The sequence below is a fragment of the Schistocerca serialis genome, chromosome 5 (assembly GCF_023864345.2).
Source record: "Schistocerca serialis cubense isolate TAMUIC-IGC-003099 chromosome 5, iqSchSeri2.2, whole genome shotgun sequence".
Taxonomy (NCBI): domain Eukaryota; kingdom Metazoa; phylum Arthropoda; class Insecta; order Orthoptera; family Acrididae; genus Schistocerca; species Schistocerca serialis.
In genome coordinates this window covers 234,570,925-234,597,954 of record NC_064642.1, presented here as the reverse complement: position 1 = coordinate 234,597,954, position 27,030 = coordinate 234,570,925, and the positions used below count along the sequence as shown (strand labels likewise).

The window sequence follows — 27,030 nt, the reverse complement described above, 5'->3', positions numbered from 1 at the left end:
TTTGGTCAGTTCTGGGAGGATGCGCATTTGACAAATTGCCTTTGTCCGATTCAAAATACGTTAACAGAGTTTTTGGTTGCGCTGTAAGGAGCTATTAAAATCCAAAATCAATAGTTTATGTACTTATATTGTCTACAGGAGTAGAGTTATGCTGGGGAAGAAACAGAAAAAGTGGAAGGAGGAGCGACGACGTTTATAACATGTTCATTTTGCTTATAGGACTTCTTTATCTCTTCAGTCGTTGGCTTTTTACATTAAGAATTTAGCTGAAAACAAAACTGTACTTAGAATAATTGTATAAAGCATCATGTTTTATTGTGAAACACTGCAAGTACAATTGCATTTAAAAATATGATCAGAAATTATATTTCTAATCATCTTTCATACATTATTTGTTTACATAAACTTACACTCTCGTCTTTTCCCTTCTTATTTTACATATCTGTAATTAGGGAAGACGTATAAATCGAATAAGTGAATAAAGTATTGTATTTTTCTGAGAAAAATCTATAAAAGAATATTTGTAGACCTCGGCTATGAAAGCACACTATGTGCGCCATCTTCTGGATGAGATTCATGTACATTCTCCAATTATATCGGAATCGCCCACAGAAAAATTGCGATTCGTCCACCACTGAGGAAACGATGAACAAGTTTTCGATGACTCTTTTGTACCTCAAACACAAACCGAGATATTTATATATCACATATGGGACATCATTTAGAAACGTTCAAGGCCCTTTCTCTGTGTTTCACGTTTAGTTGCTGTCGAATTACAGTTTAGCTGCAGTATTTGGAATGTACTGCAGACAGACTGCGGCTGCCGCGAAATTTGTTGGTAAAGCAATCACACATAAATCTTCGGATGATGGTGGTTTTGTTTCGGCCCCTTTAGTGAACAACAAATCTGTTTTAACGTACATTACTCATAATGCTGATGAAGCGAATAGCCCTACACTTGTAAGTTCGAATTTTCAACAAAAGTATCTTCATTTGATTTAATTGTGAATTAGTTTTGCTAATTTTGATGAAGTGGAGCGTTGAATACGTAGTTGTGTTGCGGAAGTTACCTTCTCATTCCATGCCATGCCATGCTTCATGCGATTTACCAAGTATGTTGCCAAACTTTGGTTCTTGCGATTTTTGATTCTGCACCAGCAGTGAATAACAGATATTGTTTTCGTTTGGTACAGTGTCCAATGCATTTGTGATCTAACGATTCTCTGAATTTGAAGGATCGACTGTCACTCAAAACACTATCGCAGTGTGGACGTAGTTGTCGTGATAGTTGTGATAATTAAGCGGCCATTGGAAGTGAAATCTTGTCGCTGATGAGGCTGCATCATTAATCCATTTTACTCAATGTTTCGACCCCTCTACTGGGATCTTCTTCAGTGGTCTTCTGATTTCTTTAGCAGAGTGAACCAGTTGTTACTGGGTACAAATACTCAGGATACCGCTGGTAAGCCAATTTAAGGGGGGTAGGACGTCAAACGGGCCGACTTGGAGCAGAAGAGGCACCACAGGACATTTCAATTTCCACTGTCTATACTTTTACAAATAAATTCATAAAACTTTGAAAGCATGATCAGGAAGGATTCAGGATTCATACTCATAGCAGTGGAAGCTCAAAAACGTAGCAAAATACATTGTTTTACATGTGAAATTTCATCATTTTTTTCACTTTCTACTGGCTGCATTTGTTGCTATAGGTACACTTTTCTTCTTGAGTAAAAGAGATTCTTCGGTGAATTTTGCACAGCATACAAACTATAGTTACATGTGTATGAAACTCTAGAGTTTATTTAATTTATGAAAAAATGAATGAACTGTTACATTTTAAACTTCATGTTTAGAAAAAACTCCAATTTTATAGTTAATTATCTCCATTTTTACCACAGTTTTTAATAGATTTGGAAAATTCTAGAGTTTCATACACCTGTAAGTACTGCTTGTATGCTGTGCAAAATTCATCGAAGAATCTCTCATACTTAGGAAGAAAAGTGTACGTACACAAACAAATGCAGCCAGTAGTAAGTGAAAAAATGATGAAATTTCACATGTAAAAGAAAGGTATTTTACTGCGTTTTTGAACTTCCACTGCTATGAGTGTGAGTCCTCAATCTTTCCTGGTCATGCTGACAAAGTTTTATGAATTTATTTGTAAAAGTATAGTCAGTAGAAATTAAAATGTCCTGTGGTGCTTCTCCTGCTCGAAGTCGGCCCGTTTGACGTCCTACCCCCCTTAATTGGTTTTTGTGCACTTGATTAATAGCGATGACTACACATGAAAATCTGAGTTGTAGGTAGCGCACTATTAATAGGTAAACACCGAGCAGTTAACATGGTCTGTAAGGCGGAGCCGTGGGAATTTTTAATGCCATTTCTTCAGAAAGAACACGGGAGATTGTCCTCACTGGCTTTCGACAGTTGAAGCTTGTAGAAGCAGCACAAGGCGAAAATAACACGCCTGATCGCCCAGAAGATTTTACGTTCGGTTACAATGGCTGTGTAAGTCTGCATAAGAACGTGCATAGTCTCTACTATATTATTGTATTTGACTCTTGCACCTTTGAGTTAGCCTGTTTAGATGTTGTTGCCCCGTGGCCTCATAAAAGGTGACCAGTACGGATCAGGACTTAAGTTTCAGGAAACTGGCGTCGGTCGTATCCAATATGCACCAGAGCTGATTTGTCGCCTCAGAGGACTTGGGCCCTGACGTCAAAGATTTCCAATGTTCACCAGACCTGCTTCGTGGTCTCAAGGATAAGGGGCCGAACTTCAGAAAAGTCGAATGTTTCACAAGGTGAAAGGAAGGCTCACGGGGTTTGGGACCAGTGGGGCCACGTCTTCAGCTCCTCATACAACCTGGTGCCTGGGCTCTCGGTGGCGGACAGTTGCCGGTGCGCCAGCAGCTTGTAGTTCTCGGCGACGTAGCCTTCCTGGACGCCCAACTCTATGAGCTGGCGCAGGGCGACCAACTGCGCTTCCGAGGGTAGCACTTTGATGAAGGTGCCGATCATGTTGAGGCCGATGCTGCGGTTGTTGTAGCCGTAGGTGTGCGCCCCGACTACAGTCCAGCCGCGGCCTTCGTACGCGTATCCGTCGCCGCCCACCATGAAGTTGTAGCCGACGTCGGACCAGTGCCGGCTCTCCATGTGGAAGGTCTGGATGAAGCGCACCATCTGCGTGCAGGCGGCCTGCGTGTCGCAGCCCTCTGTGGCCGAGTGGCTGATGATGACGTAGGGCACCGGCGGATGCAAGTAGTCCGGGGGGTCCAGCCGCGGCATAGCCAGCCAGTCGCGACGAGGGACGATGTACAGCTTGCCGCTCAGCGTCACGTTCGTCTCTGCAATAACACAAAAGTAACGTTCATATGACAATGTGCCCATCTGTAACAGAATAACGTGGATCCATCAGTGCAAGCCGTAGCCAGCAACCCCTAATGTGGATCTGGTACCCATCAGCTCAGTTGGCATGACTGGCACGACATGAAGATATAAAGAATACATACGAGAACGGAAATACGATACGGATCATTCAACATTTCAACGCATCTTAAACAGGAATACCATAGACCAAGCACTACTGAAAAAGATAACTCCATAAGAATCAGTAAAGGCAGACACCTGCTCCCTTTCCAAAAAGATTTCATACACAAAAAGCATTAACACAAAGTACCGGGTGATCAACAAGTCAGTATAAATTTGAAAACTGAATAAATCACGGAATAATGTAGATAGAGAGGTACGCATTGACACACATGCTTGGAATGACATGGGGTTTTATTAGAACCAAAAAAATACAAACGTTCAAAAAATGCCCGACAGATGGCGCTTCATCTGATCAGAATAGCAATAATTAGCATAACAAAGTAAGACAAAGCAAAGATGATGTTCTTTACAGGAAATGCTCAATATGTCCACCATTATTCCCCAACAATGGCTGTAGTCGAGGAATATTGTTGTGAACAGCACTGTAAAGCATGTCCGGAGCTATGGTGAGGCATTGGCGTCGGATATTGCCTTTCAGCATCCCTAGAGATGTCGGTCGATCACGATATACTTGCGACTTCAGGTAACCCCAAAGCCAATAATCGCACGGACTGACGTCTGGGGACCTGGAAGGCCAAGCATGACGAAAGTGGCGGCTGAGCACACGATCATCACCAAGAGATCTTTCACGCGTCTAGCAATACTTTTTTTTGTTCTAATAAAACTCCATGTCATTCCAAGCATGTGTGTCAATTTTTACTTCTCTATCTACATTATTCCGTGGTTTATTAAGTTTTCAAATTTTACTGACTTTTTGATCACCTGGTAAACAGTTGCTCAATGGCCAAACAAATAAAACAGCTCAAGAATTCACTTAAAAAAAGAAAAAGGGCCTTTTCCATACTTCTCTCTCTCAGCCCCCCCCCCCCCCCCCCACCTCCAATTTACCTCTCACCTTTCTCCTCCAACTCACTCTCCATGCACGTACTCTCTTCATCTTTACTTGTCCCCCCCCCCCCTCCTCCCCACCGCCGACTCACTGCACAAAATTTATACTCCATCACCACATTTCTCTTACACAATATACAAATACACAGTAACATAATTAAATAGACTAACAGACATATAGTGAACTACAACGAAAGAAAAAATATGTAGATCAAAGAAACATTAGTGGCGATGTTTGCACCACTACAAAGCACGGTACACACTTAGATGCATACAAATAACCACTGAACGGTGTTGTACGAAATTATGTTGAGTTAAACGTCAAGATTGCATAGTTCTGCAAAGCAGGGTAAAACTAGAACACAATTGTCAGTGCCTAACGAAGAAAGGAACCAAAAACGCCCTAGTAGACGGCATTTCAGATGTAGGCGAAAAACCAAGCAGAAATGATGGAAAGTAAAAACCAAACATTTGTCAACGAATTGTTTTTCGATCCATAAAACAAATGAAACTATAAGTAGCTTCAATTGCAGACCACTGACGCTTTACTTCAATAAAGCGAAACACGACTGATGAGAAAAACACGCATTTTTCTGTAGTTGTAACGACAGAACAAACATACCCTCAAAAAAAAAAAAACATAAAATAGACGTTTAGAAATTTCTGTCATCATCATCATCATGCAGCTCTGAAGACTCTACACTGTCTTACTATTCTTATCAACAAGTAGCGGTTTCGATCATCTGACCGCCTTGAGGCATCGTAAAATAATTACAGCAAATAGCACGTCCATGTCTTTACTGCGGCATAAAAGGAAATAAAAAACATACCTTGTCCAAGCCGTGAATTGTGCGAGGTGTTGCAGCAGGAGTGGTCAGTAATTCAGGGATATGACAGGAACGATCATTTGAGGCAAAATGCTTCATATCGAAATGTGTCCTATTCCGAATGGTTTCAGACAAAGAACACACTTAATTTACACTGTTATTTATTTTCTGTTATTATTAAATACATTGTCAGATTTACACATGGAAAAAATGTTCAACAGTTAGTAAACGTTACAACATGTGCTTTACAAAGTACGGATTGAAAAATAAGTATTTTTAACATATTCACATCTAAGCATTATCGTATACGTTACATTACAGCTCTTTTAAAGTATCCCACTGTCAACTTCAGCGCATTTGTGTACTCTTGGGAGAACATGTGTTGATTGTGTGAGTGCCTCTGATCGCCCCTTCTATAATGTTGCCTGATGATGTTTATGGCCCATTAATTGTAGTATGACAACCAATTCAGCGATTACTGTATGTGTGGCTGAGATGTTCCCTCACACGTCTGGTAAAATGTGGAGTGGCAGCGTCATGATGGAAGTATTTTGTTGTCCTCATGGCCAAAGAAAGATCTTCAGTGTGTTCAACAAACGAATCTTCCCAAAAATGCAAGTAACTCTGTCCCATCATTCGCTCTTTTAAACTGGATGGACCTATCAATGACCAAAAACAAATATATATTAAATTTTTTTCTCTCTCGGAAATGAGCGTTCGTGTCATATCCTTGAATACTGATCACTTCTCCTGGGACACCATATATAGTCAATACTAAATATATTGAAATATGTACACGGACAAAACTTACTGAGGCCCAGCAGACATCATGTTAATACCATGTAACACCGTCTGTAGAGGTATGCTACATGCAGCTGAAGCCGCTCACTGATGACTAGATCTCACAGAGCCAAGAAGTTGTGGGAATCTTGATTGTTCCATTGTTCCAAACCGTTCCAGGCATTTTCTATGAGATTAAGATCAGGTATTTAGCTGGCCAGTGGATGAGGTGTGAGCCATCGGCATATCTCTGTGGATGTTACACAGAACTGTGCTGGGTGACCTTACCGATAATCAGTACTTTTCCCTTACGATACGTGAATGTCATTACAGATGTCTCAATGGATAACTTAACGACTTCAATTTATTAAACTGGAGGGGGCCGGCCGGTGTGGCCGAGCGGTTTCAGGCGCTGCAGTCCGGAACTACGCGGCTGCTACGGTCGCAGGTTTGAATTCTGCCTCGGGCAAGGATGTGTGTGATGTCCTTAGGTTAGTTAGGTTTAAGTAGTTATAAGTCTAGGGGACTGATGATTTCAGATGTTTAAGTCACATAGTGCTCAGAGCCATGTGAACCATTTTGAAACTGGAGGGCCCTAGCAGACATGAAACATTTATGTGGTAACTCAAACGATCATGGGCAGTTCCATCAAGCTGCTGAAGGAAACAATGGTCACTATCAAACCCTATCTATTGTAATTTGCTATGGGTTTCAGGTCAAACATAAGCACACGAGAACAACAAATCACAATGTTTGATGAGTATTAATACAAGTATTGATACAAGGCCCTGGGAGTAGACAACATTCCATTAGAACTACTGACAGATACCCTCAGACTTCAAAAAGAATATAATAATTCCAATCCCAAAGAAAGCAGGTGTTGACAGATGTGAAAATTACCGAACTATCAGTTTAATAAGTCACAGCTGCAAAATACTAACGCGAATTGTTTACAGACGAATGGAAAAACTGGTAGAAGCTGATCTCGGGGAAGATCAGTTTGGATTCCGTAGAAATATTGGTATACGTGATGCAATACTGACCCTACGACTTATCTTAGAAGAAAGATTAAGGAAAGGCAAACCTACGTTTCTAGCATTTGTAGACTTAGAGAAAGCTTTTGACAATGTTGACTGGAATACTGTCTTTCAAATTCTGAAGGTGGCAGAGGTAATACACAGGGAGCGAAAGGCTATTTACAGTTTGTACAGAAACCAGATGGTAGTTATGAGTTGAGGGGCATGAAAGGGAAGCAGTGGTTGGGAAGGGAGTGAGACAGGGTTGTAGCCTCTCCCCGATGTTATTCAATCTGTATATTGAGGAAGCAGTAAAGGAAACAAAAGAAAAATTCGGAGTAGGAATTAAAATCCATGGAGAAGAAATAATAACTTTGAGGTTCGCCGATGACATTGTAATTCTGGCAGAGACAGCAAAGGACTTGGATGAGCAGTTGAACGGAATGGACAGTGTTTTGAAAGGAGGGTGCAAGATGAACATCAACAAAATCAAAACGAGGATAATGGAATGTAGTCGAATTGAGTCGGGTGACGCTGAGGGAATTAGATTAGGAAATGAGACACTTAAAGTAGTAAAGGAGGTTTGCTATTTGGGGAGCAAAATAACTGATGATGGTCGAAGTAGAGAGGATATAAAATGTAGACTGGCAATGGCAAGGAACGCGTTTCTGAAGAAGAGAAATTTGTTAACATCGAGTATAGATTTAAGTGTAAGGAAGTCGTTTCTGAAAGTATTTGTATGGAGTGTAGCCATGTATGGATGTGAAACGTGGACGATAAATAGTTTAGACAAGAAGAGAATAGAAGCTTTCGAAATTGCGAGTACACTCGTACAAAGGTACGTACACAACGTGGTATACAGAATAAGACAGTGAGCAGCTCTGCTCGACTTCACCTGCAATTTTCAGAGCGATGTTTATTTAATGGGTTTAATGTGTGCTGTAAAATTTTTTTGTGTTGTGAGATTTTTGTTCACAAATCAAGCACACGGCATGGAAAGCACTTGCTAAATGGGAACAGAGTGGGGAAGCTGAATAGATAGTGATGTCGCTCAGATACAAATACAGTACCACTAACGGCACACCTCGGCTCACATGCAGTAATCAAAGATGCTGACCTTCTTAAGCATACATCATTTACGGTCTACTTGTTACTTGTATGGCGTACGTAGCTAACTGGATTTGGTGAGCTTAAAACTAATTAAGGTTGGTAGGTATTAAGGCGCGGCTTAAACAGAAGACGTAGATTAACAAGAAACAAATAACAACTTAACTAACCTTAGTTAATCTTAACGTGTATACAGGGTGACTCAACCCTTTTGGGTCATATTCAAATATGTGATAGTGGGTCTACAACCGAATATATCGAGATAAGGACCCAGTGGTCAGAAATGCATATTTATTATGTTATGGACATGCACGTCGTAGCTCACAGTAATTGTTCAAAGCTATGGCCGCCATTCTCAGTGAATGCAACTGTGCTTGCAGTTCTGCTGCACTCCCGAAAAGATCCCGGATGTCAGTTGTATAATGGAGCAGGCAGCGACTTATAAACAGCGTACACCTCTGACCACCAAACAAACATGTTGTGCACAACTTAGTTCACAGCACGTGTGTCATGTGACAGCTGCATGCATTACATTAGTGTATTGACCTGTGCTGCATGCACACCAATATCCCTGGTACCAGTTGTCCATTGCAGATCTTGTGATGTGTCCATGGTGAGGTGTTTTACTGCGTACGGGACATGACTCGTAGTCAAATATGGAACACTACTCGCCACAAGAATTGGTAGGCATGCATTTAATGTATGGTGCAGCACAATGTAATGCCCATAAAGCAGCACGAATATACAGGGAACACTTTCCCCACAGGAATCGTCCTAAATGGAAGAAGTTTATCTCCGTGGATACCAACTGAAAAGGGAGAGGGTCATTCATGCTATAGAGAGCCGGCTAAGGTTCCTTCCGAAGACAGGTACCGGCACCAGAATTTGAGGAGATGGTATTGGATCGTGTGGCTGACACCCCAGCAGTAAGCACCTGTCAAATTGTCAGAAAAACGTACACTTCAAAGGATGGAGTTCGGAGAGTACTGGTGAAACAGGTATTACACCCCTTATCAAGCACTGGGACCAACGGATTTTGAGCCCTGCATTCACTTCTGTCAGTCCATTATCCACCACAGAATTGTAGCGCCGAACTCTGTACAGTTTGTATTGCTCATGGATAAGGCCTCATTCATCTGTGATGGTGCTTTCCACACCTGCAACCGCTATGTCTGGAGTGAAGACAATTCTCATACCACCCACATCGGTAGCCAGCAGCAAAAATTCTCTGTCAATGTATGGACGTGCATTAGCCAAGATCACCTAATGGAACCTTATTTGCTGCCTTCCCATTTGGCTGGTCTATGTTACCTGGCATTCCTGAGAGATGTGCTGCCATAGTTCTTGTTCTGTGCGAAATGATGTGGTGTCAACATGATGGCGCAACAGCCCACTTTGATGTTAATGTCTACAGACACCTGAATAATAGGTGCCCTCATTGTTGGATTGGAAGGTGGGTCTTGTCCCATGGCCAGTGCGATCAGCCTCTAGACTTTTTCTTCAATAGTTATGTGAAGACAGTGTATGAAAGTTCTGTAGAAATGGATGAAGACCTGCTTCCTAGAGTCCAAACTGCCTGTCTCCTCGTAAAACAGACACCCAGGATCTTTGTGATCCTGTGGAAGAACATCATACACCATTGGCATGCATGCATTGAGACTGGCGGTCGTCACTTTGTGCAATAACTAGGAGCTATGTTGCTGTTAAGCTGTGGAGGCTGTGTATTTCCATAGTATAATAAATATGCATTTCTGACCACTGGCTACCTATCTCAGTACAATCGATTATGGACAGACCAACACATGTTTCAATTTGTCCCAAAAGGTTTGAGACTCCCTGCAGAATAAACACTCACCTGGCAAGGAATGATTGCATTTCGTAATGAGACACTGAAAGTCAATTAGAATTAAGTATAATATTACATGTACATATGATAATATTAGTAATAAGAAATCAGACATGGGAATTCGTTGTCATTATTATACTTGGAAAAATTTTATTTTTGTGTCATTAAAATATTCCATACACAAATTTGTCTATATATTGCTATCACTGAAATATATTTATATGCTGTGTTTAACAGTATAGTTGAGTAAGTTTTTGTACTGAATCTGGTTTCATGGACTGTGCAGAATCACGAACGAGGACTAGGTATGCAACAACACTATGCTCCAACTGTGAGGCAGACCAGGGTAGCGAACGGCCTCCCCAACTGATGGTTGAAAAAGAAAAGGTTGTCCACCTACAGTGGGCTAGGCGTTTTCACTTTTAATGTGTGCAGGAATGAAGGAATGGGGGGTTTCGAATAAATCAGCTGCAAGCTCGCAGTGGAAAAGTGGGAAAAGACAACAAAGGTGTAGCTTCCCCATCACAACATGGTTGTACCACAATCCTGGACGACAGAGCTGTTGATGTCTGCTGGGGTACCTAGCCCACTATGAGTGCTCTGATTACTAGTCAAGTTGGTGCTGTAGCATAGGAAATGGACTTTTTTACTTACAGAAAATGATGAAATTATCACCTATAGGGCCTACATTATGATCACGAAAACTCACCTTTCCTCTTTGTGGAAGATCTATGAGTAAGCGAGTCCGTAATACAATACAGTCCCATACCACATTCGATTGAGAATACCCTAAATGCTATCTGCTGTCACACTTGATATTGATCAACATAACCTATTCAGTTCAAACCCTTGGATAGCGAGGAGCTACTTGTTCACACCGTTCCACAGCCAGTTACACTGTTCAGCACAATGAGGCAGTTAACAAGTGTGATATCAAGTACAGTCGGGTTGACAGTATGAAAGAGCAACACTGCCAACAGCACATTAACCTTTAGAAGGCAATGCAGATCGTTTGCTCCTGGTCAAATGCACGTGTTGTCATAAAGTCGACATGATGGGAATTTGAATTAACAGTTTTTTCAGCATTGCTCAAGTGATGTAACACCTAGCATCACGGACACCCCTGCAAACTATGTTTGAGGAGACTTGGAAATGATCCACCTCCTATGTACTGCCGATTCTGAACTTGCCAGATGTGTCACACACACACACACACACACACACACACACACACACACACTGCGAGCTATGACCAGGTGGAAGTGCACCGAAATGATCCATGGCCCTCAGCACTGAAAGCTGTCCGTCGATGAACACCCCACCACTCTCTTGAAATGAGATGAATGTCCCACAATTCTCGTGTGACGGCACAGAGTGATCCTGGTCACAGATCGGGTTCACATTTAGTGTTATATGTTTACTTTCGATGCAACTTGATGTTGATGTCTTTCTTTCTTTGTGTTTATGATGTATTCTCTTTCTGGTTGCATTAATATGTAATTCTTACTTGTCATAATTTTCACACGACGCCATTTGATGATACACTTAACGCCTAGGTTCATTGTTGCCGTTATCACATTAGAATTATTACATACACACTACTTTTTTTCACAGACATTATTTGCATTAGTTGAAGCACTCATTGTTTTTTTATTATTTTTAGGATTTCTTATATAGTAGTATAGACATAACGATTCTCTCACACAAAATAACAAGGATAGCTCTAAGGAAGACTGTGGACTGAATACACAGGGTGTACATAAAGTCTCGGAACACCTTCAATTATTTATTGCACAAGAACTAAACATTGTACAGATGTCATACATATTGCATTTTGTAGAGAAGCTCTGGAAGTTTTTTACAAACATTCGATATGCGAACCATGAGTGACCCGGCAGAAGTCAATACGGTAATCGAATTCTTGCCATACCCGTCCCAGTATGGCATCATCGACTGTGGCGGTCGCTTCCCGTATTCCCTCCCGGAGCTCTGCTACATCACATGGTAGAGGAGGTACATATACCAGATCTTTGATGTGTCCCCACAGAAAAAAGTCACACGCAGTGAGATCTGGTGATGGGGGAGGCCATTTCATGAAACAGCTGTCCCCTTCTGTAGCACGGCCGATCCATCGATGCGGCAGCTCCGTGTCCAGGTACCCACGAACCTCATGATGAAAATGGGGTGGAGCTCCATCCTGCTGAAAGATGGAGAGTCCGATTGCATTTGAGGCATCAGCCACTGCTGCAACATGTCCAAATAGGAATATCCAGTGCCAGTGCTCTCGGCGAAGAAGAATGGCCCGTACACTTTTCGACGTGACAAGGCACAAATAACATTTACCTTTGGGGAATCACGATCAAATTCACTGCATTCGTGTGGATGCCTTGTACCCCAGATTCGACAATTATGCTTGTTCATTTTCCCGTTAGTGTGAAAAGTGGCTTCGTCGCTAAAAATTAAGCGATCAACAACGCCATCCCCCTCCTCATTCAATTGTTGCAACTGCGAACAAAACTCAAAACGCTTGTCTTTGTCGTCGTCATTGAGCTTCTGCACTAGTTCCAATTTGAATTGTTTCAGAGACAGCTTCTGTCGCAGGAGTTTCCACACTGTCATTGGAGCCATTTCGAGTTCATGGGATGCACGACGCACCGGTTTCTTTAGACTCCTTATGAATGTCTCTCCTACGCGCTTCACATTCACTTCACTCACTCTGGGACGTCCGCTTTTCTTTGCCGGGCAAAAGCAAACCGTCGTAAAGAATGTCTTGTGCCAGTGGTAAATGGCCTTCCTTGTTAGTGGCTTCTTACCGTACTTGGTTCTAAACATCCGTTGAACAGCTGTATCACACTTGTTTTTGTCGAACTCTAACATACAGTAAGTTCGCTCCGCACCTGAACTCGCCATATTTACGACTAGCGATGACTATCCGCAAATTACCTAACTACGGTGTGGCGGTATAGGCTACATGAAAAAAAAAACTTTCATGATTTCTCTTCAAAATGACATATGTATGATGTATGTACAATGTTTGGTTCTTGTGCAATAAATGATTGAAAGTGTTTCCGGATTCTATGTACACTCTGTATACTGGGTATCCCACAAATAATGCAACAGACATCAAGGGTTTATAGAGGGTATCTTCAGGAACAAATCCAGGACAAGAACCCATGCCTGGAAACGTCTTCTAACAACGCTAAAGAGTGTCACAGCTATAGGCGGTAGCGCCTGCCACCGGACCACCACTTCGCAGCAGACGTGACTCTGTGCACTGACGGATCGTAGGTGGAACGTCTCGAAATGTTGTCTGTTATTAATTGATCGTGAATGATTGCCACAATCCCCAATGGGGAAGATGGTGCTAACTGATGTATAGACAGAGGTTGTCTCCTATGAATGAATGCGATGCCCTTTTTCCTCGGTGGACGACGGTTTTGGGCGCGTATCTCCATCTGCAGTTTATTTGTTTTTCGGTATACAAGAGAAAAATAAACTGCAGATGGAAACCTGTATCCTAAACCGTCATCCACCAAGGCAACAGAGACATAGGAGACAACCTCTGTCTATACGGCAGTTAGCACCATCTTCCACATTGGGGATTGTGGCAATCAGACATGGTCACTGAATAACAAACAACACTGGGAGACGTTCCGCCTCCGGTACACCAGCGTACAGAGTCACGTTTGCTGCCTAAGGAGTGACGTAGTGGCAGGCAACGGCGCTTGTAACTTCACCCTCTGTAGCGCCGTAGGATGACACTTCTGGACGTGGGTTCCAATCCTCGATTTGTTTCTGAAGACACCCTCTACAACCCCTCGATGTTTGTTGCAATATTTCTGTGGTATCCTGTACATGTGTTTTATGTCCTTTTTTTATGCTACTTTCCACACTTCTGTGTTTAACGCTCCTTTACACCTGTCACCCGATTGGATATCAGTACACGCCTAATATCTGTGAGATACACATTTAGTTAACTGAAAAAAGCTATGTTTCGGGTTTCCCAGGTGGAAAAGTACACGTACAACATCAAATTAAGAATGTTATTTATTAAATAAACTATGTATAAACTTTTTGTATAAATTAGTTCATAGAAATTCAGTCAAAAGAGTCAAATCTGACTAGTACCACTAGGACTAGCAAGAAAGAAAGAAAAAGAATGTTCCCAGCAACCCCTACTTTCACAAAATGTGCCTCTGAATGACTTTCATCATTGTCATGATAGATTTTACAACCACCGACACAAAAATAGTCGCAGTGTTCTAGGCATAAATATTGGCGGCATCCTTTGCATGCATATTTGGTGAGTCTTGTAGTTTTATTTTCATCGTCCCATTAAGGTTGGCAACACTTTCATTTACGGGCTTCAGTATCAGTTATTGCAGAGTTGCTTGAAGTTTGTGGTATTTGATCTAGAGGAAGAAGTTCTTGAAGACGGTAAGGCCATAGTGCGTCGGAAGCGTGGGCGCTGTGATCGCCTAATCCAGTGATCCTTCATGAGCTGTTTTCCCAGCTCACGTAGGAAAACTCGGCGAGGTGGCGCGTTTTGTCCGTTACCAGGCAAATGGCTTGGCTGTTGATACCAGCTACGTTTAGAATTTAAAACACGACAACTGGCAAACATTTTCGTGCCTCTGTGGACAGTGTAAAGCAGGACACATTTTGTCAACTACGTCCACACCAAGTTTGTATTCATTATAATACGTAATCATTTCTGGTTTTCTTTTCTCCCCTTCCTTCGTCAATTGCTCCGTCCAGATGCATACTGGAAATCAGTAGTACATTCTTTTTGTTGTTTGGCACATATGAAATAATAGTGCTTTCTTTATTGAACGCAAAAACGCTTGAGAATGCTTCTCTATTCCTCAGATCTTTCATTTCTTTTGGGCCGCGGTGGTCTAGCGGTTCAGGCGCTCAGTCCGGAACCGCGCAACTACTACGGTCGCAGGTTCGAATCCTGCCTCGGGCATGGATGTGTGTGATGTCCTTAGGTTAGTTAGGTTTAAGTAGTTCTAAGTTCTAGGGGACTGATGACCACAGATGTTAAGTCCCATAGTGCTCAGAGCCTTCATTTCTTTTGGAACTTGTCAATTGTTATTTTTCAATGTCCCCACATACGACAGGTCGTTGACAAAGTGGGAAGGAGAGTAATATCACTGAACCAATTGCCAGCTGTTAGTAAATCTGGTCGTAATATAAGAGGGGCAACCAGGTGTTGAACGACATCAACATATGTATCACTAACCTGGAAAACGCCATCAGGTTTCTTGTAAACGTAAATTTCCATGTTGCATGCATAATACACGCTTCAGTCGACGGCAGCATATATTTTAACTCCATATTCAGCTGGCTTGGAAGGTATGTGTTAAATAAAGTCGCACATAGCCCTAAAAGGCTCCAGTTTTTCATCGATGATGCCGTCTTCTCTCACTAACTGTCTTTACAGTTCTTGACGAATTTTTCAAAAACGAGCAAGGCGATCGAGCACTTTTCGCTCTTCTCTGCTTTGCCTGTAATAGAATTTTAGAGTTGGCAGTAAAAAACGAAACCTATTCATGCCAATGGTGAGACGGAATATCTCAATCACGAATCCATCACCGGACTATAAATCTGCAAGGTTCGGTTTCCCTGCTTTATAAGTTACAGCAATATAGAGAAGGTCAAGAAGTGCTGTTATCTCGATTTTATCGGTCTTTTTAGCCTCTCTGTCACGTGAATAACTATCTTGGATGCTATAATATACTGATTAGTGAACATTACATCCATTACTAACATGCTGTCATTCAAATAAACAGACAAAGCTTACCAGAATTATCTGTGACTCTTGCTTTCCCGACAGGGCGTGGGAGTTGTCTTATGATGTTGTGTTTGCCTCTCCTATTACGTGGATGAGGTGTTTTTCTCCATGAAATTGAGTCCAATATATTTCTTCCTTACTTTTTGAGACAAACATAAGAAGTCTCGTCGTCTTCACAATCAGGTGGTGTGTCTTAATCACTCTGTTCAGTGTCTGATTATCTTCGCGTTCTTGAACCTGTTCTTCTGCATCAGTGTCAACTTCCCCTTCTGGAACTTCTGGAGTGAGGTTTGCTTTTCCTTCGGGTGCTGAAGTTAATGAAGGTAGACTTTCTTTGTCATCACTGTGGTCAAAGCCATTAAATAGAAGTTGCTGAATTTTTTTCAAATGTTGGTGGGGTAAGCGATATTATACTACACTGTTTTTTGCTACAATTTTGAATCTATTAATGAAAACTACTGGGTTTTGGAAAAACAAATTACGTACGAGTAGCTTGGACAAAATAAATTTACTCAGAACGTTTGGAATAGTCAGACTAAAATAAATAAACGCGTTGTATCAGAGAGCTTCATGAATACATATCAGGTACACAAATCAGTTTTCATATAAATAATTATAATTGCAAGGTATCATAACGTATACTAAAAAGGAAATTGAAGGGTAAAAGCAAAAATGGAGCATTTAAAAACACGAAATACATCTGTCAGATGCAAAAAGAAATTAATCGCCTCTCGTGCACAGGAAGCGCGGCTAACCCGTTGAGGAACACGTGCTGGAGGAACAGGAGAGAGGAAGACAACGTCGCCGTCGCGTTGTCGAACCTGTCATGAAACACGCTCAGTAGTGCACGTGTCAGGTACATAGGGTGTAATGGAGTGAGTGTTAATTGTGTGCAACCTTGCTAAAATTTCAGATGTATCTCTTGCCGAACGTTTCAATGAATACATCCTTGAGATACCTCTGTTCTTTCGTAAGGAAAGTCCCATCGGGATAATAAATGATTTGTTTTGTGCTTTTTCGTACACTCTTTGACTTAAATATGTGGCTAATTGGTAGACAGTTAGTATGAATGAACCTTCAGTCACTGAACATTGTATGCTATCAAGTAATGAATGGGCAAGGAACCACATTTTTGTGAAGGGCAGAGTAACAAAAATTGTTATTGTCATTTAACTACAACTCTGGCCCTAGCAAAGAGGTGACCGATCTTTTTTGAATAAATGGTAACGTAATTCCTGTTTGTTTTATGTACATCCATTGATTATCAAGGATTTACCTTCATCAGCCAGACCAGCATTAAGGTCGGGTTATGTGATGGTAGTTTTTCACGTGGCCGTTGTCAGATTTTTAATTTCTTTTTAGTGGCTTGAACGATATAAACAAGCTGTGACTGGTAGAGTTACCCTTTGTTGTTCCCTGATGGCAGATGGTGGTCATGTTGTCTTGGCAGGAAGGAAAGACCAGGCTACTCACTTCTGATAGAGAAGGGACTTCAACGTGGGTCTTGGTGCTGAATGCATCTCTGCAAGCTGTGGTCTCCATTGCACCCGTTTGCAGGTCCAAAGTTCGTGTCTGCGGAAGTATGATCCTAGCACTTCAGAGAGCCAGAGACGGAGCCAACACTCTCTCTTCTATTAACAACTTATGGTCTGTAGAATAGCAGCACTGGCGTATTAGGAAAATCCCAGATCGTAATTCAGTCTGATCATTGCAATTATATGTTCTACATCCATCAGTGCATTGATAGATGCATGCATCCTTTCAGTTTAATATTCAGCCAAGCACTTGCTGTAATCTATCAGTAGGAAATCGTAAGGTTTTTCACAACTGCTTTTGATAACACCTGGAGAATTTTAATTTTAGTATTAGGCAGTCTCCCCCTTTAAAATGCCAACCTAGAGCCTGAAAATTTTAGTGTGTTATTAATGCGTTTGCGTACACTGATATAGCTTGGGTCTTCCTATCTGCCTCATAGGTAATTTTGTGATTCAGACTGTTACAACCAAACCGAGCGAGGTGGCGCAGTGGTTAGCACACTGGACTCGCATTCGGGAGGACGACGGTTCAATCCCGTCTCCAACCATCCTGATTTAGGTTTTCCGTGATTTCCCTAAATCGTTTCAGGCAAATGCCGGGATGGTTCCTTTGAAAGGGCACGGCCGATTTCCTTCCCAATCCTTCCCTAACCCGAGCTTGCGCTCCGTCTCTAATGACCTCGTTGTCGACGGGACGTTAAACACTAACTACCTACCTGTTACAACCAATAAACGCAAGAAATTTGCAACCATTTTATAAGCACAATACCAGATGGGACACATCAAACATTTTGGCTGTATCTTCGCATCACACTAATCTTCCTCCACCTCCCTCTTCATTTCAGCTCTATGACCCTCAAACAAATCACTCCTTTACCTGAGACTTATCCAAAAACAGTCTGCGTTCAACAAACGATTATAGCTTCATCCATTACCATCAACGTAGCTTCCTTCTCGACATAACTTAGTTGTTTTCCTTCTTCCCAACAAGGAACGCAGATCTCTATCCGATTCTAAACTAACTCTGCGTTTCTCATCCTTTTCTGCTTCAGTTTCCATGCTTTCAACTTATCTGTTATCCTTACCCAGTTATGAGGGCGTGCTAAAAAGTAATACAACCGAATTTTTAATGTGAAAACTCTTAAAATATTTTTAAATAAAATAAACATTATTGACATTCTACATCTATATTCTTCATGTCTACATATCTGCAGCCCTTTGTCGCTAAAGGACTCCAAATCGTAGCGCGTAATGGTGGTGTGTAAAGTAACTATGTCGTGTGTGAGGAACAGTGCGCTGTTATCGATTTTCGGATTCGAAGAGTTCGCACATGGTGTACTGTCCGCTTCAGCAAGACATTTCCAGATCATAAACGACGCTGCGACGTCTGCAACAATCTGACACCTTGGGTTCACTGTCATCAGTCATCCTCCATACAGTCCCCACTTGGCCCCATCAGATTTTCATCTGTTCCAAACTGAAAGGATGTAAGGTGGCAGAATAAATGGTCAAATTCGCACCTTACATGAGACCTTTACAAATCGCAATGAGAAGGTGAAGATGACACCTAACGTAAATCGACAGTTATGAGAACATTTGCCTATCAACATGTAATGCAAAAAGGGATGACAGTCAGTCGACAGTAATTAACACACCATTCCTATACAATGCATGTCTTTAAGCGAAAGGTAGAACAGGGAATGTGAGTCAAGTAGCTTTTAGTTATGAAAAGCCAGCTCCACAATGGCGTAGCAAAGCCGCGCTACGGGAGTTATGATGGCACCCACTTAAAGGGGTGGCAGGAAAGGGGACAGCGACACCAGGCCAGGTGAGTCAAGCTGGAGGACCGCCTGGAGCGAGGGCATCGGTACAAGGGCAGAGAAGAAGCTTTAGAAAACTGCGTTTCAAAATTCCAACAGGATACGAACAAAAGCAAGTGACGCAATTTCATCCAGCGAGTGTGACACACAGAGAGGTCAACGTACTTTAGGCATCTAGAATGGGCACAAAACGTCCAATTGGCGGAAACTTACTAGGAAGGAGAAAACTACTGAAGTTTCGATGCAGTTTGATAGAAGGGACGTTGCGATTGGTAGGGGGTGTTTCTACAAAATGAGAGGAACGCTCCTATTGATCGAAAAAAGCTGTGATGTGAAAAAGGAACCCAAGTGGAGGGAGGCAGTTCTGCCACGAGTAGGACAAGAGAGAAATTTTGAGAGGGACTCTTCTCTGAACTGGCGTCAAGTGCAGAACAGAGCACTTAACGCTCCGTACGACGCAGAGAAGAAATTGGTGTGGACACTGCGTTCACAGCGGCTGCACTCCAGCTAAAATTAGCTGCAGCAACGTTTAGCTCCAACTGTGGACAAACGAACCAGCCAAATTAGTTAATTGTTCTTGCAAGAACTGAGAGGGCTATAATATGCACACTGCTCCAACCATGCGCGTGTATATAGCCGCATAATACAACTAGGGCTGAGTACATGTTTTCTCACATAACGAGAAACACAGAGATAGTTTCGGCTGGAAAGTTCAGTAAAGGCCAGATTAGTTTCGTAGGAATTTCAGTGGGAGAGAGCGACCTTGTAGACAGCAGCACATTGCAGCTTAAGGTAAATACTGCCTACAGAGGCGTAAACTTCGTTGGTTCACCAGCTTGCGCCCACTGTGAACTCGAGTGGCCTTGGGTAATCTTGCGCTCAAATTTGTCACTTGGCTAACTATCCACCATAGACTTGATTGTCATCCTAAATAGTAGCGAACTTTGAACCACAATCGGACGATTTTCGTAGTACTGACCAACATCATAACGTATGTGTAGGAGCAATTTTGTAAAGAAACGTCCAATTAGACTTTCATATTATCGTGCTTAGGATTAATGTAAAGAATCTTCCAATTAAACTTTCATAATATTGTGCTTAAGATTAATGTTCTTTCAGAGAATTAATATTTAACATTGTTGTGTATAAACTTATTTCACTTATTAATGTTGGCAAGATGCGTTATCCATTGCGCTGTTTTCATGTTGGCGAGTTGAAAACTGTGTGAAAAGCTGTAATTTGGTGAGAGATATTGCGACATTAAACTTGTCATTTCACCTCACACAGTTGTTTTGAATTCAAGAATAAGGAAGCAAAAACAAACCCGCGCAACCATACAAGCGCACCTTCGGTGACTTCACTTTGATAGTGATGAACCAGTGCAAGTGCAGATGACTGTGGCTCCGTCAGTGAAGTCACATTCTACAGCGACAGTAGCAACAAACTAGTCTCTAGTAGGGAGGAATGTGTTCATCAAAAATGGTTCAAATGGCTCTGAGCACTATGGGACTAAACTTCTGAGGTCATCAGTACCCTAGAACTTATAACTACTTAAACCTAACTAACCTAAGGACAGCACACACATCCATGCCCGAGGCAGGATTCGAACCTGCGACCGTAGCGGTCGTGCGGTTCCAGACTGTAGCGCCTAGAACCGTTCGGCCATTACGGTCGGCATGTGTTCATCGCTGGGATGACTACATTGACAGAGAAATATGTACACATGCAGAATAAAGGTGCAGAATGTTAATAACTTTTGTTTTATTAAAAAAGTCTTGACAAATTTCCATACAAAAATTCAGAGGAATTGCTTTTCAGCACGCACTCGTATTTCACGCTCTTTCTCTGACTAGCCAACTACTTGTCCCCCCTCGGTTCCTACCATCCCGCGCTTCTGTTATATGATATTACTCATATTCAACCTGAACGTAATGAGGAAATCGCTTAACACGATCACAATAAGACTGACGTTTTTTGAATTCCATACATTCATTGTTATATATAGTTTCATTACCATATTACCATTATAAATTTCTCCTGTACTATACAAATTGTAATATTAATTTGTGAGGAAGTCTACTTATATGTAGGAGCCAGTCTCAAGGCATCAATCTTACTTGGTGAAATACTGCAAATGCATAAAGGAAATGAGGGGAAATTTGGAAACAAAGAATAAAAGATCACAGCCGGCATACATAAACTTAAAGGCTTAGGGGAACTTAACACATAGTGTCAAAGATGATGAGGATCACTGAAGATGAGTTGAACTGAAAGTATAGTGCCTGAGAAGACATTACAGAATGGATGTCAATATAATTAAAACAAGGGTGTGTATATGGGCCACTTTTATTTGCCCCACACTGTTTATATATAACAGGTCCAGGTGGTGATTTGTCTGCATGATCGAATTGAGTTGCTGGTCTCTTGCGACAGATGTCGGTTGATAGGATTCTGAAGTGTTTTCTGATCTATTGCAGACACTTTTTCTGGCGTGCGGGAACGTTTAGGAATGATTTTTGATGTGTTAAAAACGAATTCTATCTAACGGCATTTTCGGACTAAGCGTGCATGGCACTCTTTTCTGGCACTTTGACACCATTAAACTTCTCAGCAAACATCGTTTCCACGACTTTGTTGTCACGTGACTTTCCGCAACGATCACCTGTTGCTCCACCTGTGGGTACCATCGTCCCATTTGCACTGCCCCACTCACACAGACAGCTCACACCACGCTCTCAACCAGTGAGAATCACGTGGCGGCCGTACAATACAAGTACTGTGCGCATCACAGGGTGTGGTTGCTTGCATGCATGCATGCATGCATGCATTCACGTCCAGTTGTATCAACTCGCCCGGGTAACTTTTATTTGCCCTAGTGAGGAGACCCGTATTAAGCCAGTCTTCGAAATATAAAGGTAATGGGATTGGCTGAGTCCACAAAAAATGGAATAAAGACCCAGGTATAAATGAGTAGTGCACTGAATAGCTCTTTGAGAATAATACTCCGGAATACATACAAGATAGTTGTTCTGACAGTGTTCACACTCCCAACAGCAAATTCTCTCTGATTCATTAAGAAAGTAGGGAAGGTACTGGTAAAAACTAGTATAAGCAATTGGGTCATATTTGAATATAGATATTTCAGTACAGATTTCATTTCAGGTGCTACTGATAGTGAGAACCTAGAGTTACCGAAGACCAGCTTTTTGTTGTTTCCCGCCGCACCTGACCCAACGGTACTGGAACATCGAGAAACAGATGATGATTCATTTCTAAATCCAGTTGTATTTTATGAAATAGATGAGAACTCCACAGTAAATGGCTTATCTCACCGAAGACGGTCAAATGCCAACAATAAAGCAATCCCATCATTCATATTTAGCTGCAAAAGGAACCGTACAACTTCGCAGAATCATAAATTCTAATTCAGTTACACTGTTCAGAGAGAATTCACGGGATGAAGAATGGCGAAAGGTTTACCAAAGACATACAAATGAGCAATTTAATTCTTCCCTAAAAGTATTCATACAACATTACGAATCATTGCAAACAACTTTGTGTTGAGGGCAACCGCAGCTGTGAAAGTAGGCTACATGTTGTGGAATGAAAACGACAAACAGCTATACGATAGAATCTTTATTTACAACCAAACCGGTTTCGTAGCGGAAAGCCACATCTTCAGGTAGGAATCTGAATAAAAGAAGAAGAATATCTATTAAGAAACTGCAATGTTATTCCCAATCGCAAATGACGACTATGACAAATAAATATGTAAATTACGTGATATGTTATCCAAATGTGGGGACAGGTTAAAGACCCAACATTCACTGTCCAAATAGTAGTAACCAGTGCTTAAGTTTGGCACTTTTATCGTTGTGAACGGTAATGGTATTTGGAGTAAGTGAAGTCGTTGGAATAGAAGTAGTTGTGAGGAAGAAGACAGTCTGTTGCTACCTGTGGCTTTATAGGTATGAGCAGCCCATAGTGGCTCGCCTTCCGTGTATTCTTTTTAAGTTTTTGCGGCTAAAGCCTTTCTCGGTTGATATTTATCTTATACGTGACATGTAAGTACTGTTTCTTTCTTGTACTGTTAGTCAGTACTTATACTTTTATATAAAAAAAATTTCCCATAAATTTGTAGTTATAAGCCAATTTCAATATTTAGTTTCTGATCAAGACGCTCATAGAAATGTTGAAACCTGGTCAAAAGACTTAAATTTTATGACCGAGAGCTGTAATTTTTTTTTGTACTTACGTTATAGGACAATTTGAATATTAAATTTCTTTTAATTTCTGATGAAGGCACTCATAGAGGCGTTGAAACCTAGTCAAAAGACTTAAATTTTGTGACCGAGGGCTTTCTTTACTTTAATTTGTAAACGGTCACCGAACTACGCAGCCATGTAAAAAAATAAAAAAATAAAAAAACTCGTTAAGTTAAACGATATTCTACTACCTGATGACATCATAGCAGTGACAAGGATCCTGCAAAATTTAAATCACTGGCCACTAATTTCAGTAACACCTTCCTACCAAAGTTCATCCATTAGATTTACTTAGCTATGCACTACATGTGACAGACAATAGATCCCAGAAAAGAATAAACTCTTCTGCGTATGACGATATTTCAACCAAGGTACTAAAATATTGTGCTGACTCGGGAGCGCCCACCTTGTGTTCCTTTGTAACAAAATGACGAGTCAGTAGTAAGATCCATCTATAAAAGTTGAGAAGTGGATGACCTTTAAGTAAAGAGCCAACACTCCCCTTTTGCAGTCCTCAAAATCTTTTGAGTAGGTACTTCAGACTACTGAACATTCTTCCAGTAGTAATGAGCGTATGGCATTGGTGGCCGGGAGACCCCTCGCGGGGCGGTTCAATTTTATTAATGTTACATGTGGATGTGCATTTGATAATTTTCTTTTGCCCGATTTGGAATTCATTGGCAGTATTTTTGGTTGCGCTGTCAGCAGCTAGTGAAGTCGTGAAACTATATATTCTGTATTTATGTCGCTTGCAACAGTAGAGTTATGTTGAGGAAGGAACAGGAAAAGGGACACGAGGAGCTATGAGACTTTTTGAATATTTGTTATTATTACAGGACTGCTTTCTTCATCACGAATTTAGGTGAAAATAAAACAAGCTGTTACGAGCAATTGTATCGAGCATCATGTTTTATTTTGAAAGACAGCAATGTACAACAATACTTAAAATATGATCAGAAATTTTATTTCTAATCACTTTTGGTACATCATTTATTTACATGAACTCAAACTCTGTTCTTTTCCCATCTTATTTTAAATATCTTTAATTAAGGGAAAACATATAAACTGAATAAGTAAATTAGGTACTGTATTACTTCTCAGAAAAAATTATAAAGCACCATCTCTAGACCCCGGCTATTGAAGCACACTGCGTGCACCCGTTTCCTGGAAGAGATTCTTACACAATCTCCAATTATATCGGAATCGCCTACTGCGAAATCGTAACCCACCTCTGAGGTAGTGGTGATTTCTTTGTACCTCGAACACAAACCGAGGTATTTATATATCACATATGCAGTACACCCGTCGCTGAAGACTCTTGGCCTTTGATTCACATTTAGCTGCTGTCGAATGACAGTCATTTGTAGTATCTGCAGTTTACTGCAGTATGGTCTGCGGCTGCCGCGAAATAGGTTTATGAAGGTTACCTTTTCGGCTTTCCGCTACCAACTGTAAATCTTCTAATCAAGTAGGTTTATATTGTTCCTCTCTGTGAACAACAAAGCTTTTTTTGATGTTATCATCCGTGTTGTTGATAACCGAAACAACCCTGCTTTTGCAATTTCGAATTTTCTATAAAAGAGTATCATCATTTGTTTTCGGTTTGAATTAGTCTTTACTAGCTTGGATGAAACGAGAGCGTTGAATATGTAGTTAGTTGATGAAACCTGACTTCTCACTCCATGCCATACTTCCGCTTTTGCGGTTTTCGATTATGCATTAATAGCGAACAATTCATATGGTTTTCGTTGTAGGTATATTTGTAAACTAACATTTCTCTGAGATTGAAGGATGGAACTTCATTTAAAACACTGTGACAATGTGGACGTAGTTGACGAATTCATTGTGACAGATATGATGACTAAGCGGCCATTGACAGTGGAATCTTGTCGCCGATGGGGCTTCATCGTTTCCTCCTTCTATTTTTTTTCTACAGATTCGACGTTTCGATCCCTCTTCTGAGTTCTTTCTGGTTTCTCCAGCTGAGTGAACACAGTTGTTTCTGTGTACAAATACTCAGGATAACTTCGGTAGGCCAATGTAATAGGTTATTGGGTACCTGATTAATAACGACGGCTTCCACAAGAAAGCCTAAGTCATGGGTAGGGAGCTATTATTAGACACGCAATGACTAATTAATATGGTCTGCCAATCGACGCCTATGGAATTTTGTCCAATAGTTCTACTTCGTCAGCAAGAACACGAGAGAGCATCCTTACTAGGCTTCCGACAGTGCTAAACAACCTGATGAAAACGAAAAGCTCATGAAGAAGTTCGCTCGATATCAGATAAAATTTAAAGCTTTTGGAAGGAGTACAAGGGGAAAGTGGCACACTTGATCGCCCAGAAGATTTTGCGTTCGCTGACAATGGCTGCGTAAGCCTGCATAAGAAAGTACACAGCCTCTATTTTACACACATTTAGTAACTGTCTTTGTGCGTTGCACCTTTGGCTTTGAGTTAGCCTGCTTAAATAATGTTGCCCCATGGGCTCAGATATAATTCAGATATGGTGTCCAGTATGGATCAGAAGCGGATTCCTGCTTTGAGGAATTCGCGCCCTAACGTCAGAGATATCCAGTATGCACTAGAGCTGATTGGTTGTCGCAGGGAACTCTGGTACTGAGGTCAGAGATTTCCCATTTGCCCCATATCTGATTCATGTCTCAGGGAAGAGGGGCCCTAACAGATACGGATGGGGCTGTACCTCAGAGAAGTCGAATATTGCGTAAGGGTTGGAGTAATGAAGGAAGGCTCATGGGGTTCGAGACCAATGGGGCCACGTCATCAGTTCCTCATACAGCCTGGTGCCTGGGCTCTCGGTGTTCGCGAGCTGCCGATGCCCCAGCAGCTTGTAATTCTCGGCGATGAAGCCTTCCTGGACGCCCAGCTCTATGAGCTGACGCAGGGCGAGCATTTGCGCCTCCGAAGGTAGCGCCTTGGTGAAGGTGCCGACCATGTTAAGGCCGATGCTGCGATTGTTATAGCCGAAGGTGTGTGCGCCGACTACAGTCCAGCCACGGCCTTCATACACGTAGCCATCCCCGCCCACCAGGAAGTTGTAGATGATGTCGGACCAGCCCCGGCTCTCGATGTGGAATGTCTGGAGGAAGCGGATCAGATGTGTGCAGGCAGCCTGCGTGTCGCAGCCCTCTGTGGCCGAGTGGCTGATGATCACGTAGGGAACGGGCAGAGACAGGAACTCAGCTGAGTCCAGCCGTGGCTGTGCCAACCACTCGCGACGAGGGATGACGTGCAGCTTGCCGCTCAGTGTCACGTTCGTGTCTGTAACAACACATTAGTAACATTCAGATGTCAATGTGACCATCCGCGACGAAATAACATGGATCAACCCATGTATTCTGTCGCACCATCATCATCAACATCATCATGCAGCTATGAAAGGCTCTGAACGACCTACACTTATTAACATCCAACCCGTATTAACTACCGGTTATCATCATCTAATCATCTTCAGGTATCATAAAATTATTTACTACAGCCACTAAGATAATAGTATATCAAATAAAATACTTAACATTCTGCATCAATATCGTCGATTAAACTGTCCAGTCACATTAATGTGACCAACCTGC

At 41.7% G+C, this 27,030-nt stretch overlaps 1 protein-coding gene across 5 annotated transcripts in view; it reads right to left on the bottom strand.

The window, feature by feature from the left end:
- Positions 1–290: 290 nt before the first annotated feature.
- Positions 291–27,030, bottom strand: part of LOC126482386 (peptidoglycan-recognition protein LA-like) — a 554,285-nt gene continuing 527,545 nt past the window's right edge. For 4 of the 5 annotated variants that reach the window (XM_050106486.1, XM_050106489.1, XM_050106488.1 and 1 more), the window contains one exon: positions 291–3,349. In XM_050106486.1, the coding sequence (XP_049962443.1) occupies positions 2,820–3,349 (530 nt within the window). In that variant the 3' untranslated portion in view covers positions 291–2,819. Of the gene's footprint in view, positions 3,350–24,316; positions 26,720–27,030 lie in introns of those variants that run through there. The other variant, XM_050106487.1, reaches the window with a different exon arrangement.